Source organism: Penicillium crustosum, assembly GCF_028827405.1.
Source record: "Penicillium crustosum strain IBT 35664 chromosome Unknown utg000005l_segment0_segment0, whole genome shotgun sequence".
Taxonomy (NCBI): domain Eukaryota; kingdom Fungi; phylum Ascomycota; class Eurotiomycetes; order Eurotiales; family Aspergillaceae; genus Penicillium; species Penicillium crustosum.
The window spans coordinates 2,307,637-2,322,224 of record NW_026623126.1 but is presented as its reverse complement, the minus strand read 5'-3'; the positions used below and the strand labels follow the sequence as shown (position 1 = coordinate 2,322,224).

General features: G+C 49.4%; 4 protein-coding genes across 4 annotated transcripts; 1 reads left to right on the top strand and 3 right to left on the bottom strand.

The window, feature by feature from the left end:
- Positions 1 to 150: 150 nt before the first annotated feature.
- Positions 151 to 2,376, bottom strand: N7487_011574 (Zn(II)2Cys6 transcription factor domain-containing protein; the record flags this gene model as incomplete). Its single annotated transcript, XM_056879304.1, has 3 exons — positions 151 to 168; positions 231 to 2,089; positions 2,151 to 2,376. The coding sequence occupies 3 exons, from the start codon at positions 2,374 to 2,376 to the stop codon at positions 151 to 153; spliced, it is 2,103 nt and encodes a 700-aa protein (XP_056724623.1).
- Positions 2,377 to 4,650: 2,274 nt separating this feature from the next.
- N7487_011573 (MFS transporter) lies at positions 4,651 to 7,136 on the bottom strand (the record flags this gene model as incomplete). Its single annotated transcript, XM_056879303.1, has 10 exons — positions 4,651 to 4,717; positions 4,856 to 4,928; positions 5,123 to 5,256; positions 5,334 to 5,445; positions 5,515 to 5,924; positions 5,974 to 6,060; positions 6,112 to 6,389; positions 6,445 to 6,479; positions 6,545 to 6,654; positions 6,721 to 7,136. 10 exons carry the CDS (start codon positions 7,134 to 7,136, stop codon positions 4,651 to 4,653), a joined length of 1,722 nt encoding a protein of 573 aa, XP_056724622.1.
- A 798-nt stretch (positions 7,137 to 7,934) lies between these two features.
- N7487_011572 (kleisin alpha) lies at positions 7,935 to 9,754 on the bottom strand (the record flags this gene model as incomplete). The annotated part of the gene is made up of 2 exons (XM_056879302.1): positions 7,935 to 9,437; positions 9,491 to 9,754. The coding sequence occupies 2 exons, from the start codon at positions 9,752 to 9,754 to the stop codon at positions 7,935 to 7,937; spliced, it is 1,767 nt and encodes a 588-aa protein (XP_056724621.1).
- Positions 9,755 to 10,856: 1,102 nt separating this feature from the next.
- Positions 10,857 to 14,117, top strand: pmr1 (Ca(2+)/Mn(2+)-transporting P-type ATPase PMR1; the record flags this gene model as incomplete). The annotated part of the gene is made up of 3 exons (XM_056879301.1): positions 10,857 to 10,886; positions 10,991 to 13,487; positions 13,543 to 14,117. 3 exons carry the CDS (start codon positions 10,857 to 10,859, stop codon positions 14,115 to 14,117), a joined length of 3,102 nt encoding a protein of 1,033 aa, XP_056724620.1.
- Positions 14,118 to 14,588: the final 471 nt, after the last annotated feature.

The window sequence follows — 14,588 nt, the reverse complement described above, 5'->3', positions numbered from 1 at the left end:
AGGGAATCATACAATCCCAGAACCAGGAAATATGTACCAGGTAGAACAGCAGAAGAAAAGAAGACAGGCCTGATGTTAGGCCCTGTCAAGGGTATGAAAGGGTAATCTGAAACAAGAGCAGGTAACAAATTCAAAAAAAAAAAAATGAAATCAAATGCATGGCAAGAACTAGAAGAGACCAGGTTAGCATGAGCACAAATCTGAGAGGTTGTGTGATCTTAGAGACTTACATTCATCACAATGAGCATCGGGATATCGAACACATCGCGTTTCACTGTCCAGCAGTACGCGCATTCGACCTTTCCGTCCTTGAAACCGAGCTGGTTCATGCCAGCCTCCCCAGCAATGCCACCTTTGCGGAGGTGGTTGCTCCACTTTCCGTTATCATCGGACTGTGCAACCTCCATGTCCTCCTTGGTCTTATATTTGAGCAGCTTGCACCGGGTCATAACACTACCACGAGAATCACCGAAAGCCAGACGCGCAAAGTCCTCGTAGAACTCCACAACACTGTCATCATCGAGAAGTTCGGCCAAGAATACCGGCTGGGGGCGTCCAGTACCAGAATTCTCTAATGTTGTGCCGCGCGGTGTAAAACTACCGCGCGACGTTGTTCCGGACTGAGGTCCGCCCGAAACACCGGTGTTGACGTTGAGATTTGCCTCTTTTCCTAGAAGCACATCTTTCTTCCATCCGGTTAGGATGCTGAACTCCTTGCCTACGGCGGCGATCTCGCCAGTGCGTCGGCAGACGATAGTCGGCGTTCCACATGCGTTGATGAAATCCTCGTACTCCCAGAGAGTTCTTTGGAAGCATTTTTCCATGAAAATGAGATCATCTCGATTAAGGGTCTTAGTAGTTGCGATGAAAGAGGGTCGAATGGATGCAAGCGCCTTGGCAATTCGCACGGTCTTTTGCGGCGAAAAGCGACGTTGGATGAAAGCAGTCAGATTGTGGAAGCCACTTGTGTATGCATAGGGCTCCTTCACGCTTTCGTATATTGAGGAAGGATTGCGGTGGCGCCGTTTAGGACCAACCTGCAGATTTGGGTGCTTCAAGATCGATGCTGACGTCGCCTGACGTTGTCCATTCGGCACCAGGCTGTTGGACTTGGGAGCAGGAGCGATATTATTGAATGGGCCGTCGTCGAATGCAGCCGTTGCAATATTCGGGCTTGGGGCCGAGCCAGGGCTAGTGAAACTTGCTGGTCCACTTTCAATTGCAAATGCATGTGGTGCGTTTGCTTTCATGTGGTCGGGGAGCATAGCATTCTGGCCATACACACCGCCAACATTCACATGCTGGCCCGAGGCCGGCCCGGTCGACCATTCATTTAGGAGAGGATCACCGAACATGAAAGGTTGATTCCCTGGGCTTTCTCCAAAGCCAGGAGCTGGAGTGGAGAACTGGGCAGACCCACTGCGGCCGATCGACCCTCGCTGTCCTGCGGAATCGGTTGGGGAGTCACCGGCTGCCCCCGTGGCCATATGCCCAAGCATGCCGAATTCCAGAGCACCGTATCGATTTTCGAAATTCATGCTTGATAGATCGAAGTTGAAGAGCGCTGGATCACTAGGATCAAAAAATGGCCCTGCAAAAGGATTTTGAGACTGACTTGTATCCCCAGATAGGGCACCTGGGGTAGGCTGCTGGTTTACAGTCGATGAAAGACTCGGGTTTCGACCATTGGTGCTGTTCTTCATGTTAAAAGTGGGTGAAACGGGTGATTGCGTGGTAAACGGGCTTTGGCTCATGGAGGATTCTTGGTAGGGATTGTAAGATGATGCCTGCGTCTGAGGCGTAGGATAAAAGTTGTTATTCGTGGGGTTGGTTGATTGTTGGTTATGTTGATGGCTGTGTTGTTGACTATGTTGCTGGTTGGAGTTGACACCATTTGTGCCATTTCTAGATATAGGCAGATTATTGCGGAGCGTGTTGTTGTATAGATTGGAGTTGTTGCTGCTACTAACAGCTGGCATCAACGCCCCATCGGGAGCATCATGGAGATACTTGGCCTTTTTGCGAACACCGTCATGGCAAGCATCTTGAAGCCCACGTTTGATGCAACGTTGACACGGTCGTTCGTCGCCTAGATCCAATATATATTAGTCAAATATCTAACAAGGGCTGCGATCAATCTATCATCATACCGCAAGTCAAATGAGCTCGTTGGCATGCAAAGCAAGCTCGCCGGGCCTTCTTCCGTCGCGGTCGGGAGGGATCCTTGGCATTGGCGGCTTTGCGGTCCGCTTTGCTATCGCCATTAGTCTTGGGCTTTACGTCCGATTGTTCGTGTTCCGTGATATCAGCGGAGTCGCGATCCCCACTGTAGTCCCGTGCAGGAACCGGGGAGCCGTGCTTGGCTTCCATGTTCATTTCGGCATGTATCCCGAGAACGGTGATCTATGGACACGTCCACAAAAGTGAGGTAAATCGGTGGTTCAAACCGAATAAACCACTTCTCGTGCCTTCCTGTGTTTATCTAAAGAAACAAATCGTGGTGGCGACAATACCGATGATACCATCCGCGCTGCGATCTCGGCGGGCCAGCGGATCCACGTGCACAGGATTCGGTCCAGCTTGTGACAGAGGAAAAAGAACGATCGCAAAATGCTGATCGTCCGTGTTGAGACTTGAAAACCACCCAAGTCACCTCTCGAAGGTCAGAGGAGTCTCCAGTTCGTAGTTCCTATAATCGCGCGTTTGCGACTTCAGTTGGCGGGGAATCGGAACCGGAATCACGGCGAGTCGAGTCACGGGTGTAACGGGGGACAATCGACTGGAGATGCGACGGATGTACAATAATCTGACACATTGAAGGATTTCAATGTGGGTTGTAGATGGAGAGAAATTGGCGCAAAGCTGACAGAAAAATCCCGCAACGATTCGGGGCTGAACTGGGAGTGGAGAGGTGAGGGAGTTCGTTCGGCTGCGGGGAAGATATAAATTTCTCTCCAAACGCGAGAGCCGTGCCGATACGAGGCCGAGAAGCTAGAGAAAGAAATGAAAGTCGAGGCAAATATTATTCGCGGGGAAGGTCGAAGAAGAAGTGGATGACTCCCAAGAAGGGCTCTCGATCAGAGTGTTCCCGTGACTGGGTGTCTAAGCAAGACACTTCCCAAGGTTAGCACGACACAGTCCAATTGTAAAGGATTGGTAAAGGACTAAATGAGACTCGCGTGAGTGACGGAATACTATTTTTTAATATATATTTTTTTCTCTATTTTTTAAAATATTTATTTCCCAATTTCTTTTAGAATTTTCGCGCTATATTTCGCACTTCTAAAAAAGGCGCACCTGGGCAGGGCTGGCTATACTTCGTAAAACAGCCACTATTTTACCTAATTAATTTTACTGGGGGCTTTTTTTTTTCTTGCTACCCAACGTATTAATCCTTCGTTGGGCGTGACTTCATTTAATAGCTATCTCTGATTATGAATTTCTAGAGCGTAGAGTAGTATTGTCCTTTAACGTCTTCAATAGAAAATAACTAAAGAGCTATATACATGTACATCATACTCACATGCTGACGTTCAGGGCAACCGTCACTGGAGGCCCGGCATTTGATGTTGCCAAGTATTACATCTTTCACAACATTACCGGAAACAACAGGTAATTTAAGCGCGTTCATGGACTCTGATTGGTTATATTGGAATCCTGCACCGGATCGGGTTCCGCGCATACCAGATGACCTATACTATTAGTAACCCCGCGGGGGCAATTGCGCACGTGCAGGAACCAAGTCGATTGTATACCTTGTTCTCTTTTGAATTACCATGAACGTTGAATGCAAGTATCTCCAATTGAGTCATTACTCCTCTGCCACAGGCGAATTGATTCCGAGAAACCCCGCTCCAGACCTTCCACGGTTCTCGGCATGGTGTTCCGACCCGTTTTGTTCCGAGGCTGAGCTGGGGTTGGCTCTGCCGAGGCTAGAAAGCTCTCAATATATCGCTCAGCTATGACGGTTGCTATCCTCCAAAGAAGGGATTGTCATGTCTGTCTGTAGCCGGGGGGGTTAAGTTTGTTGGGGATGATTGCCTGTGACTGTATTCCAAGACCACATGACGCTCGTATGCTTCGCAACTGGTCCGGCAGACTGGGGGTTGCCGTCGGAGAATTAAAGCCCGGGCCAGGTCCGTCCAATTTCTATTCTTGGAGTGGGATCTATTTATCTCTGTGTCAAGCACGCTAGTATTATCAAAGGATTCATGGTCTGCCTGGGATTAGGAACCGCCAGATCGAATATGCAAGATGTTTACAGATGGAATCAAGTAAAGCTAGGATATGAAGTATAGATCCTTGCCGATCATGCGTATTATTAACTATGGTTTTCTGCATTGGCTTTTGAACTGCAGACGGTACAGCAGCTACAGGCGTTAGGTCTTGATCTATGGTTGCAGGCCAGGTGCTGGTCCATCCCCAAGACAAAACGTCTCAGCCCAGGAGGTCCCCAACATCCGGTCATGGGATGCCGTGTTCATCGCCTACAGCACGCCGTATTCAGATGAAACCGATTGGTAAACTGTTGAGATGCAATGGCACCGAGGGTAGACATGTGGTTCCCCTCGTAAAGGAGCCATCCAGCCAGCAGCCAACCCGCTTAAGATTAATGTATGTACGGGTATTATATATGCACGGAAGGATCGATCACGCCTGTGATTTCGCGAATCGGCTCTTACTTCGGATCCAGCTGCCATACCGGAAGAATAGGTACCTATTATGGATGTCAGTACAACAGTGGACAGAACAGCTTATGTTGAGTTCTTTGTCGTCAGGGCCACATGCAACTGGAATAGTAGATCGGTAGGCCGTAACTTAGGAGTAAACCAAGTACGTCAAAATCAGCACTTACGGGAAAGGGGTCATGACAAGGGTCAGGAACGCTAACAAGGAAGTTGCCCAGTTATATCCGAGGTTGTGGTACACTGCATAGCCGTTAGCCATAATCGTTACGTCTCAACTGTGTGCAGGCAAGAACATAGGTGTCAAGCATTGAGGAAGAGCTACAGATCGGCTTGTTCAGAATAGAACGCATCGACCCGCATCGTTAGATGCACTGCATGGAAAGCACGGGCATCTAATTCTTGTCGCTGCGCCGAGACAGTACAGACAAACTTACTTTGCATTCCAAATAGTGGAAATATGCCTCCAAAGGATGAGCGAGTGAAGCTATTCGCCGCCAGAGCGCTGGCGGCAAAAGTTGGATACGCATCGACTAGGAATGTGAAAATGCCCGAGTAGACTAGGATTGTCCTAACAGTAACACAGTCCATTAGCATCATACCAATGGATAATCGTCCAGCCAGGTGAGATTGCAACGGTGATCTTACCCTGCACCAAAAACAGCACTGCCAATGATAGGCGCAATCCAATGGACATTAGGGTAGATTGTCCAAGCAAAAATGAAAAGTCCTATAGTAACCAAGGGTCCTCCCAGGATCGCTATTCCGTCAAAGTCAGCCATTGATTTCTTGGAACCTTGGCACCTGAACAATTTGTTGGCAAGCTTACCTGGGGGCAGTCGCCACTCCGGTTGGAAGTCATCGAGCTTTTTCGTGGCTTTCTCATGGTTACGCTCCAGGCGAACGTAATTTCGGCGCCAGATAGGATCTGACAAAATGGCTATAACCATTCCGACAAACAAACCAAGGAAACACAACCCACGCTGCCATATTACTAGTCCGAAAACTTCCGAAAAGACTAGCTGGAAAGCGCCAAAGAAGAGGTACAGAATACCCAACAGGATGGCCGAGAAAATGCAAAGGCATAGACACATTGGCTCCAATACTAAGAGCAGAACTGGTCTTTTCATGGAAAGCAGCACAGTCTGGCTCACAGAACGCTGCAACTTTTCGATCGGAGCTTTCCACCGCTCGTCCCCGGTTTCCTGGCGCAGCTTCTCCGCTTTACGCCGCAAAAGTCTAGAACATAGTTAGCGTGGCAATCGTTCCAGGATCTGGAGATACATACACTGGGTGATAGGTTTCCGGAACCAGGAATATTATCGAGGCGAGCATCACTCCCGACCATATCAGGAGCACATAAAACGTCCAACGCCTGCGGGGGTATAAGTTTCAATCGATACCGGAATTCAATATGAAAACATACCATGTGGTAAATGCATTAATGAAGCCACCAACCAGAGGCCCGACTTCAGGTCCCACGAAAGGGCTCGCAGTGTAGAGCATCATGGGGAATGCAAGCTCATGGCGATCAAACATATCACCGACAGTACCTCCAGCAACACTCAAAAAGGCACTGCCTGACAGTCCACTGAAGAACCGAGCAATAATCATGGTCTGGGTATTCTTAGCTAATGCGCATGGAATGATCCAAATAAGAAAAAAGCTGAAAGAACAAATGTAAATGTTTCTCCGACCATAAAACTAAGCAAAAATTAGACCGGTAACTCAAATATCTCTCTGCGAAACATTTTCTTACCTCCGATAATGGGCTGAGAAATAGTGGCCCAATGCCTATAAGTAAATCGAAAAGAGTCAGTACAGTCCAGCCCGAGAAAGACGACGATATCAGCACGAACCAAGACCCCAAATAAAGAAAGATAATCCAAGCGTCGCAACCTCTTGCGAACACCCAAATTCACTCATCAATTGGGCATATGTCGTAGTATAGATCGAAGAGGCACAAGTCCTGCACGCAGTAGATCAGCACGTATACGATGTAGATAAAGCAAGACGAAACCGGCCGTATACTCACACGCAAAGCGAACCCATTGAGACAATAATGACAACCAACCACCGTCGGGCTTTGCTCATATTGCGCGGATTCATAGGATCGTTCTCCTCCCAGCCCACAGTATACGCTTCATCCTCATTCGCCACTGCGGCCTCGTCGACTTCATGGCCGCCAATGCTGACACCGTCATTCAATGACCAGCTGCGTTCCAGGGACTTGGATGTGACTGATTTAGACGCGTTTGAGCGCTGTTTCTGGAGTGGTGCGCTGCCTTCATTGTGGGGACCCGGGGAGCTTATCGGGGCATAAGTTACGTCCTCGGACTTGACTCGGTCGAATTCGTCGTCACTCTTATCGCTAGAGTGTCTTTCGGGGCCAATGTGGGCTTTTTCTTCGCCGGGATCCGGTTGCGATGTGTCTGTACTTGACTGAGACATGGTTGATTGGCATATGGCGGTCAAACGTCAGACTTGCTCATCTGGTTTGTTTTGTTTTAGCGATGAAGTCATGGAAAACAAAACAATCGATCTGGAGCTGCCTAGGTATATGTATTGACTGGTGGATATGTGAGTCAGTATATTGCAAGAGAAGGGGAATTATTCTTAGCGTCTAAAATGGAAATCGAAAGTCCGAGCTGATCAATCAAGGCGATCCCGGGGATAAACTAGTTCACGGGGTCCTAATTCCGCTTTCTCGAAGCCGACCTCGGGGGTGATCCCGATAGCTAATAATTAATAGCCGATTGGTAGCCTTGGATATGGCCAAGTATAATTCTAACAATAGATACTTATATCTAGATTCTACCTAAATTCTACAACACACATTGTCTTTTAACTGTGACATTTGGTTGTTATCGGGCGCCAAGAACAAAGCACGTGGGAACGTTGCACCATGTGGTAAGAGCCATAATTCTCCGACCCGAGACGGTCTAGACAAAAATAAAACATGTTCGAGATAGAGATATGTTCAATTAAGCTAGAGCTAACACTACTACGCAACAGAATCAATTCATCAACGCTCCCAAGGGACCAGGTGCCCAAACAAAAACCCTAACAGTAACCAAGGTCCTATGTCTCCAAGCCAGCCCTAAACTCCTGATAGTCATTCAATTGAACGCTATCCCCAAAGAAAACACCTGATCTCAAATCGAGATATTCCATCCCAAAGTTGAGCTGTACAAGAAGAGAAAGATGCGCCAATAGATCCCGGAAATTTTGGTCAAGAGGACACATCCTCTACAGAGCCTGGCTAAGCTGGCTCATGGCACCAGAAGCGTTCTCCTCGGCCCAAGAGCCCCAGAGTGCCTGCTTGCCAGCGATCTTGAGGGGACCACCAATAGATTTAGAGCCCTGGTCAACCTTAACAGCATCTTTCGTGGCCAGCACCAAGACTTCGAAGAACATTTTCGTGGCATCGGCCTTGCTAGACCGCTGCTCGGGAAGGAGATCTTGGAACAACACGCTCTGCTTTTGCTGGGTGGTTGAGCTACCGAGCTTCTCGCGGAGAATATGCACAGCGTGCTTGGTGCCCATTGAGACCGGCTCGGTATCCACGGTGTGTGCCATAGTGTCGTCCAGTTCGTCCATGGGCTGATTGTTGCCTTCGTCATCACTCAGGTGCAAGACGTGATCTTCGTCATCTCCAGGGAATTCAATTTCAGAGCGAAGGTTCATAGTCGTATCGAGAGCAATGCCCTCGTCGATCGGGACGATAGCTTCCTCGTCACCAAGCTCCAGGGCAGGAACGTCAACGGCAGCCACATCCATATCGGAAATGCCACTGTCGCGCTTGCGCTTCAGCTCACCGGCCTTCTTGACGGAATCTAAAGAGAGCATGCCGCGCAGCTCGGGTGCCCATCCACGTCCACGGTCCTCGCCAAACACACTAGACACGAAGTTGCCATTCTGCTGACGGGTCATAAGGGTGAGCAAGACGGGGTCGCGAGGCAAGAATGACGCGGGCTTCAAAATCGAAGAACGATCGTTTTGCTGGTCCTTAATCTTAGAGCTGGAGATTGCGACTTCCTTGTCGAGTCCCATAAGCTTCTGGCGCTTGGTGCGTTGACCCTGCTGGGCGCTAACGGCATCGGGGGTTGCAGATACATCTCGGTTGAATTCCTCTTCCAGTTGATTCATTTGATCAGAACCAGCATCGGAAAGGGGGCTTTCGGAGTCACGGTCGAATCGGTTGTCGGCAGCACGGGGCGTCTCGCCACCACCGCCAAAGTCGTCATCGTTGTTGAAGTCCATGGGGGCATCTGGGAGTAGGTCATTCAGATTGTCGTGGACATCATCGCCAAGGTCCATCTTGTCGAGAGCGTCATCATCTCCAAGGTCCAGTCCAAGATCGTCGTCGTCGTTGAATTTTCCAGCGTCATTGAAAAGATCCTCCTCCACGGGGCGAGGCGCGGGAGCATCTCGACCAATTTCCATAGTCGGGTCATTTCCAAGGGGTAATTCATCCTCACCCAAGTCAAGATCAACAAGGGAAGGGTCTTCAAGGCGTGCGGGTTCCTGAGAAACAGAGCGGCGGAAGCTACTGTCTGGGAGGAATTGGCTTCCAAAATCCATGCCACCAGGGCGCTTCGCAGCAGGCTCCAGGTCGAGGGTTTGAGGGAAGAGCAGAGAGGTATCGAGGTTGGTGAAAAGATCAGATTCAGTGAGTACATCGGGAAGAGTAATGCCACCTGGGGCGACGACAGTCGAAGTCAAGTCATTGTTGTTTGTGAGACGGAAAGCCTAGTATATGATTAGATTGAATCAAATCATTACTAATTCAAAAGAGTGCGTACCATTTTAATTTTCATCAGAGCTTCATTGCAATCGTCGAGGAGGTAGCGAGCCTTGCGGCTGTAAATTCGAACTACACCGAGCAGCAATTGGCCACTCAATCGCAGAGCCATAGGGGCCTGACCCTGATCAACAATAGCATTGACACTGCTCTCGATATCCGACTGCAGGATATGCGACTTCGAAAGTTTGCGTTCGATATTAGCCGACAGCCAAACGCGAGCCAACGGCCCGGTTTTCGACAGGAGGGTCTCGGAATAGAACATGGTGTCTTTGTCGCAACGATATACTTTACAAGGGCAAAATTTCTTTCACCAAATCCAGTAGGGGAAAGGACCCGCCCGGCGCGGGGGTGAGGTGCAGATGGGCGACGCGCTGAAGCCGGGAAAACAATGACTTGTGCGAAGAATCGCACTCGGTAATCGTATGAAAAGATAGATGTGTAGCTAAAAGGATAAAAAGTTTATCACTCGATCGCGTGAATTCAAGACATCGAAGACGATGAAGATGGGAAGGGTATGTGCGCGCGAGGGATATCTTGGAGTTGGCTGAGAAACCAAGGAGGAACGGAAGATGCGCGTCGGTGGGAATATCAGGCGGCAGCTGTGGCCTGGGCGGGATTTTTGCTGATGTAATTGAGGGGGCTGGGAATGTCGAGTCACGTGTAGTGTACACAAAGGAATACCAGAGCAGTACGAAGGACGAAGTACCACAACAATGAGTTTTATTGGTGAATAAACTATGTGATCCAGGATGCATATAGAGAAAAAAAAACAATCATGAATAAAATTTCCAGAAATATTTCTCAGAAAACCATAAAAAACTCTTATATAAATCATCGCTCTTATAGAGTACATCCTAATACTCTGCCCTACACGTGATATCTTGCGCTAATCTAAATGTAGTATCCGGATAAACTCCATACCCGAAATAGCTAGGCCGCAACGGGTAAAGCATCATCATGGGACTTAGCCTCTTCCAAGTGGATTCGATACTCTGAATGGACTTATTTTGCGGTTTGGATTATAGCAAAAGGCTCTCTCGAGTTGGATTTTTGGTCTCAAGTCATCTATCCGTCCCTTGTTTGTTGTCGGCCGACTTGCGCCAACTCCGCAAATCTAGCCGTTAGTCTAACCGCCCCCCCGTGTGAAGCTGCTGCCAGATCGCAACTAACGTGAATTGTCGAAGCATAGTCAATTCTTATCGAGACGGGATGAAAATTACTTCTCGGGATATCTAAAGTCTTATTTTCTTGTCTTTCACAATTCATCCCCCAAAGCATGAGCAATGTCAAGGTCCGCAACACCTTCATTGCCTTTGCATAATGCATCAAACGCCGACTTTCTTCGGCCTCCCTCCACAACACACATGACCGGACCGCCAAATGCTCCATCGTCGGTAAGTATACTTGCTTGATTGATGTACTACGTGTGCTATATCCTTGCTCCACCTCTCGACACCCCTAGACAATGGAGTTTCTAACACATGGTCTTGTTTTCTAGGCATCGACCTCAACGTATTCGTGGCTCGAGCCTCATGAAACTGCCGAGCGACTGCGGACCTCCCTTTTACACGGCCTGACACCCGCTGAGGCAGAGATACGCTTGGCTAGAGATGGACCGAACGAGCTTCCCCACGATGAGCCAGAACCCCTCTGGCTGCGGTTCCTTAAACAATTCAAGGAGACGCTGATTCTCCTCCTCCTCGGCTCTGCTGGAATCTCTTTTGTGATGGGCAACTACGACGATGCCATCAGCATTACTCTTGCGGTAACAATTGTTGTGACAGTTGGCTTTGTTCAAGAGTATCGGTCGGAGAAGTCGTTGGAAGCATTAAGCCGACTTGTGCCCCATTATGCCCATTTGATCCGAGATCTTCCAACAGCTTCCTCCACGGCAACTGAGAATGGCGGTACGTCGCCCATGGGTTCATCTATGGAAATGGATGAAATTCGGAGCAAAAGCCCAGGCTCAGCGTCTGCTGCGGTCAAGGCTTCTTCAACTGTCCCCGCGAACGAACTTGTGCCCGGAGATTTGGTTCTTTTCACTACCGGAGATCGTATTCCCGCCGATATTCGAATCACCGCTGCAACAGATCTCAGCATTGATGAGTCGAACTTGACCGGAGAGAACGAGCCTGTAGCGAAGTATGCGGAAGCTTTGCGCACCGCATCTGGTAGGGCCACTCCAGCGCCAAAAGGAATAGAACCCCCTCGATCTCCGTTCTATGATGCACCGGCTACCGGCGCTGTTGGCGCTGATATTCGGTTGAACGAGCAGCACAATGTTGCCTTCATGGGTACACTAGTCCGCTCAGGCTACGGTCAGGGCATCGTCATCTCGACCGGCGCCAAGACGGAGTTTGGTAGTATATCGGCCTCGCTACAAGAAATCGAGAGCCCTCGAACACCCCTGCAACTATCTATGGATCGCTTGGGCCAGGAGCTGAGTTATATCTCTTTCGGTGTTATTGGATTGATCGTAGTCATCGGTCTTATCCAAGGTCGTAAGATTCTCGAAATGTTCACAATCGGCGTGTCTCTAGCCGTCGCAGCGATCCCGGAAGGCTTGCCTATCATTGTCACTGTCACACTCGCTCTCGGCGTCCTGCGCATGGCTAAGAGGGGGGCGATCATGCGGAGACTCCCCAGCGTTGAAACCCTTGGCTCTGTCAATGTCGTCTGCTCGGACAAGACTGGAACTCTCACTCTCAACCACATGACAGTTACCAAAATGTGGCATTTCGACTGTCCAGAGCCATTCGAGGTGCAAAGAGAAACGACTTCGGTGATTCCTTCTGGTCCGGCAGCGCAGACAATCCTCCGCGTTGGTAATATTGCAAACAACTCTCGTTTGTCACGGATGCACGCAAACTCGCCCGCCAGCGCATCTTCTGCCGCAGTACTTTCTTCGACCATCAACAGTGATTCGGCTGCTGCCAAGAGTCGGTGGGTGGGTCAGCCTACCGATGTGGCAATCTTGGATCTAATGGATACTCTGGGAGAAGATGATGTTCGCGATCGTATCAGCGCTCGTGTCCACGAGACCCCGTTCAGCTCAGAGCGGAAATGGATGGGTGTTGTTATCGGCGATTCTGGTGGTACAAATGGAGGCCCCCATGTTGCTTATATCAAGGGTGCTCTCGAACAGGTCCTGGCGCGATCAGATACCTATCTCACCAAGGATGGTCGGGAAGTAATTCTAGACGAACCCCGTCGCAAAATCATCCGGGAAGCGGCAGAGAATATGGCATCAGAGGGTCTTAGGGTCCTCGCTTTTGCCAGTGGTGTTGTTCGTGACACTTCTAGAGGTGGCAGAGGCTTTGGCAGTCGGTCATCCCCGAAAATCGTTCATGGTGATGATGACGAGCGATACAACGGCTTGGTCTTCGCTGGACTTGTGGGTATGAATGACCCACCGCGTAAAGATGTTCACAAATCCATTCGACGCTTGATGACTGGTGGTGTCAGAATCATCATGATTACTGGCGACGCCGAGACAACAGCTGTGGCTATAGCGAAGAAGCTTGGGATGCCAGTCAGTGATTCCCCACATTCACGTTCGGTCATCGGGGGTGATGAACTCGACCGCATGACTGCTGCCGAACTTTCCCAGGCGATTTCAACGGTTTCAATCTTTGCCCGTACGAGCCCAGACCACAAGATGAAAATTGTGACAGCACTTCAAGCTCGCGGAGATGTGGTTGCCATGACCGGCGATGGTGTCAACGATGCACCCGCTCTGAAGAAAGCCGACATAGGTATTTCCATGGGCAAGCTTGGCACCGACGTTGCCAAGGAGGCAGCAGACATGATTCTGACGGACGACGATTTCTCGACTATCTTGCGGGCAATTGAACAGGGCAAGGGCATCTTCTATAACATCCAGAACTTCATTACGTTCCAGCTTAGTACCAGCGTGGCTGCACTCAGTCTTGTACTGTTGAGCACCACTCTTGGCTTCAAGAATCCGCTGAATGCTATGCAGATCTTGTGGATCAGTGAGTACTCTTGTATCTGATTCCATCCCCTGTATTTCTCTAATAATTATTACAGATATTCTCATGGATGGCCCGCCCGCCCAGTCCCTAGGTGTCGAGCCCGTCGACCCTACCATCATGAACCGCCCACCACGACCCAAGACAGCCCGTGTTCTGACAAAACCCCTGATCCAGCGCGTCCTCACTTCAGCCATGGTCATCATGATCGGTACATTGTCAATCTACATCCACGAGATGGGCGATATCACCGACGGCAGCCCAGTCGAGAAGCGCTCCCGCGTCGTCACCGCGCATGACACCACCATGACATTCACCTGCTTCGTTCTCTTCGACATGTTCAACGCATTGAGCTGCCGCAGCGAGGGTAAGTCCGTCCTGCGCGGTGAAATGCCTCTGTTCGGAAACAAAATGTTCAATTACGCTGTTCTTGGATCCTTGGCCGGCCAGGCCTGCGTGATCTACCTGCCCTTCCTGCAGCGCATCTTCCAGACCGAGGCTCTCAGCTTCGGGTCCTTAGTCAAGCTGGTCTTCATTGCCAGTTCGGTGTTCTGGGTGGATGAAGGCCGTAAGTATCTGCATGCGATCCGTCGCCGGCGTGGTGTAGGTTCCGGTTATAGCGTCAATGTCTGATATACCGATACAACGAGTGTACGGTTTGGATTGCCTGTTACGATTTTAGAGGTGTCTATGGCATAGGCGTGTGTAGTTTATCATATTTGGATTGATATCCCCCATATACATAATAGAATTGTCGGTTGTCGGCATATATGTCGTGTTTTCCCATGTAGTCGGCTGCTTATCTCTTGGTGGTTTGTTTTGGTGGTATTTTAGACATCAAAGTCAAAGGTTATATATAGAGAAATCTCTTGCATAAATCATAACGTTAGTGTTACTTATCCCCCACTAACTGGAATTCTAGTTATAAAACCTCTGGGTAGTCTTGTCCAGGAGATTCTAGGACTTCAGATAGACACGTGTTAATGAAGAAAATCAATCCATTCCCTTGATTTCTCGATAGTCTTCCTACTATATAGACACACTACTCAACAATTATTCCCAGTCCCACCTTCTTAAACCATACAGATGAGGTACAATCACATC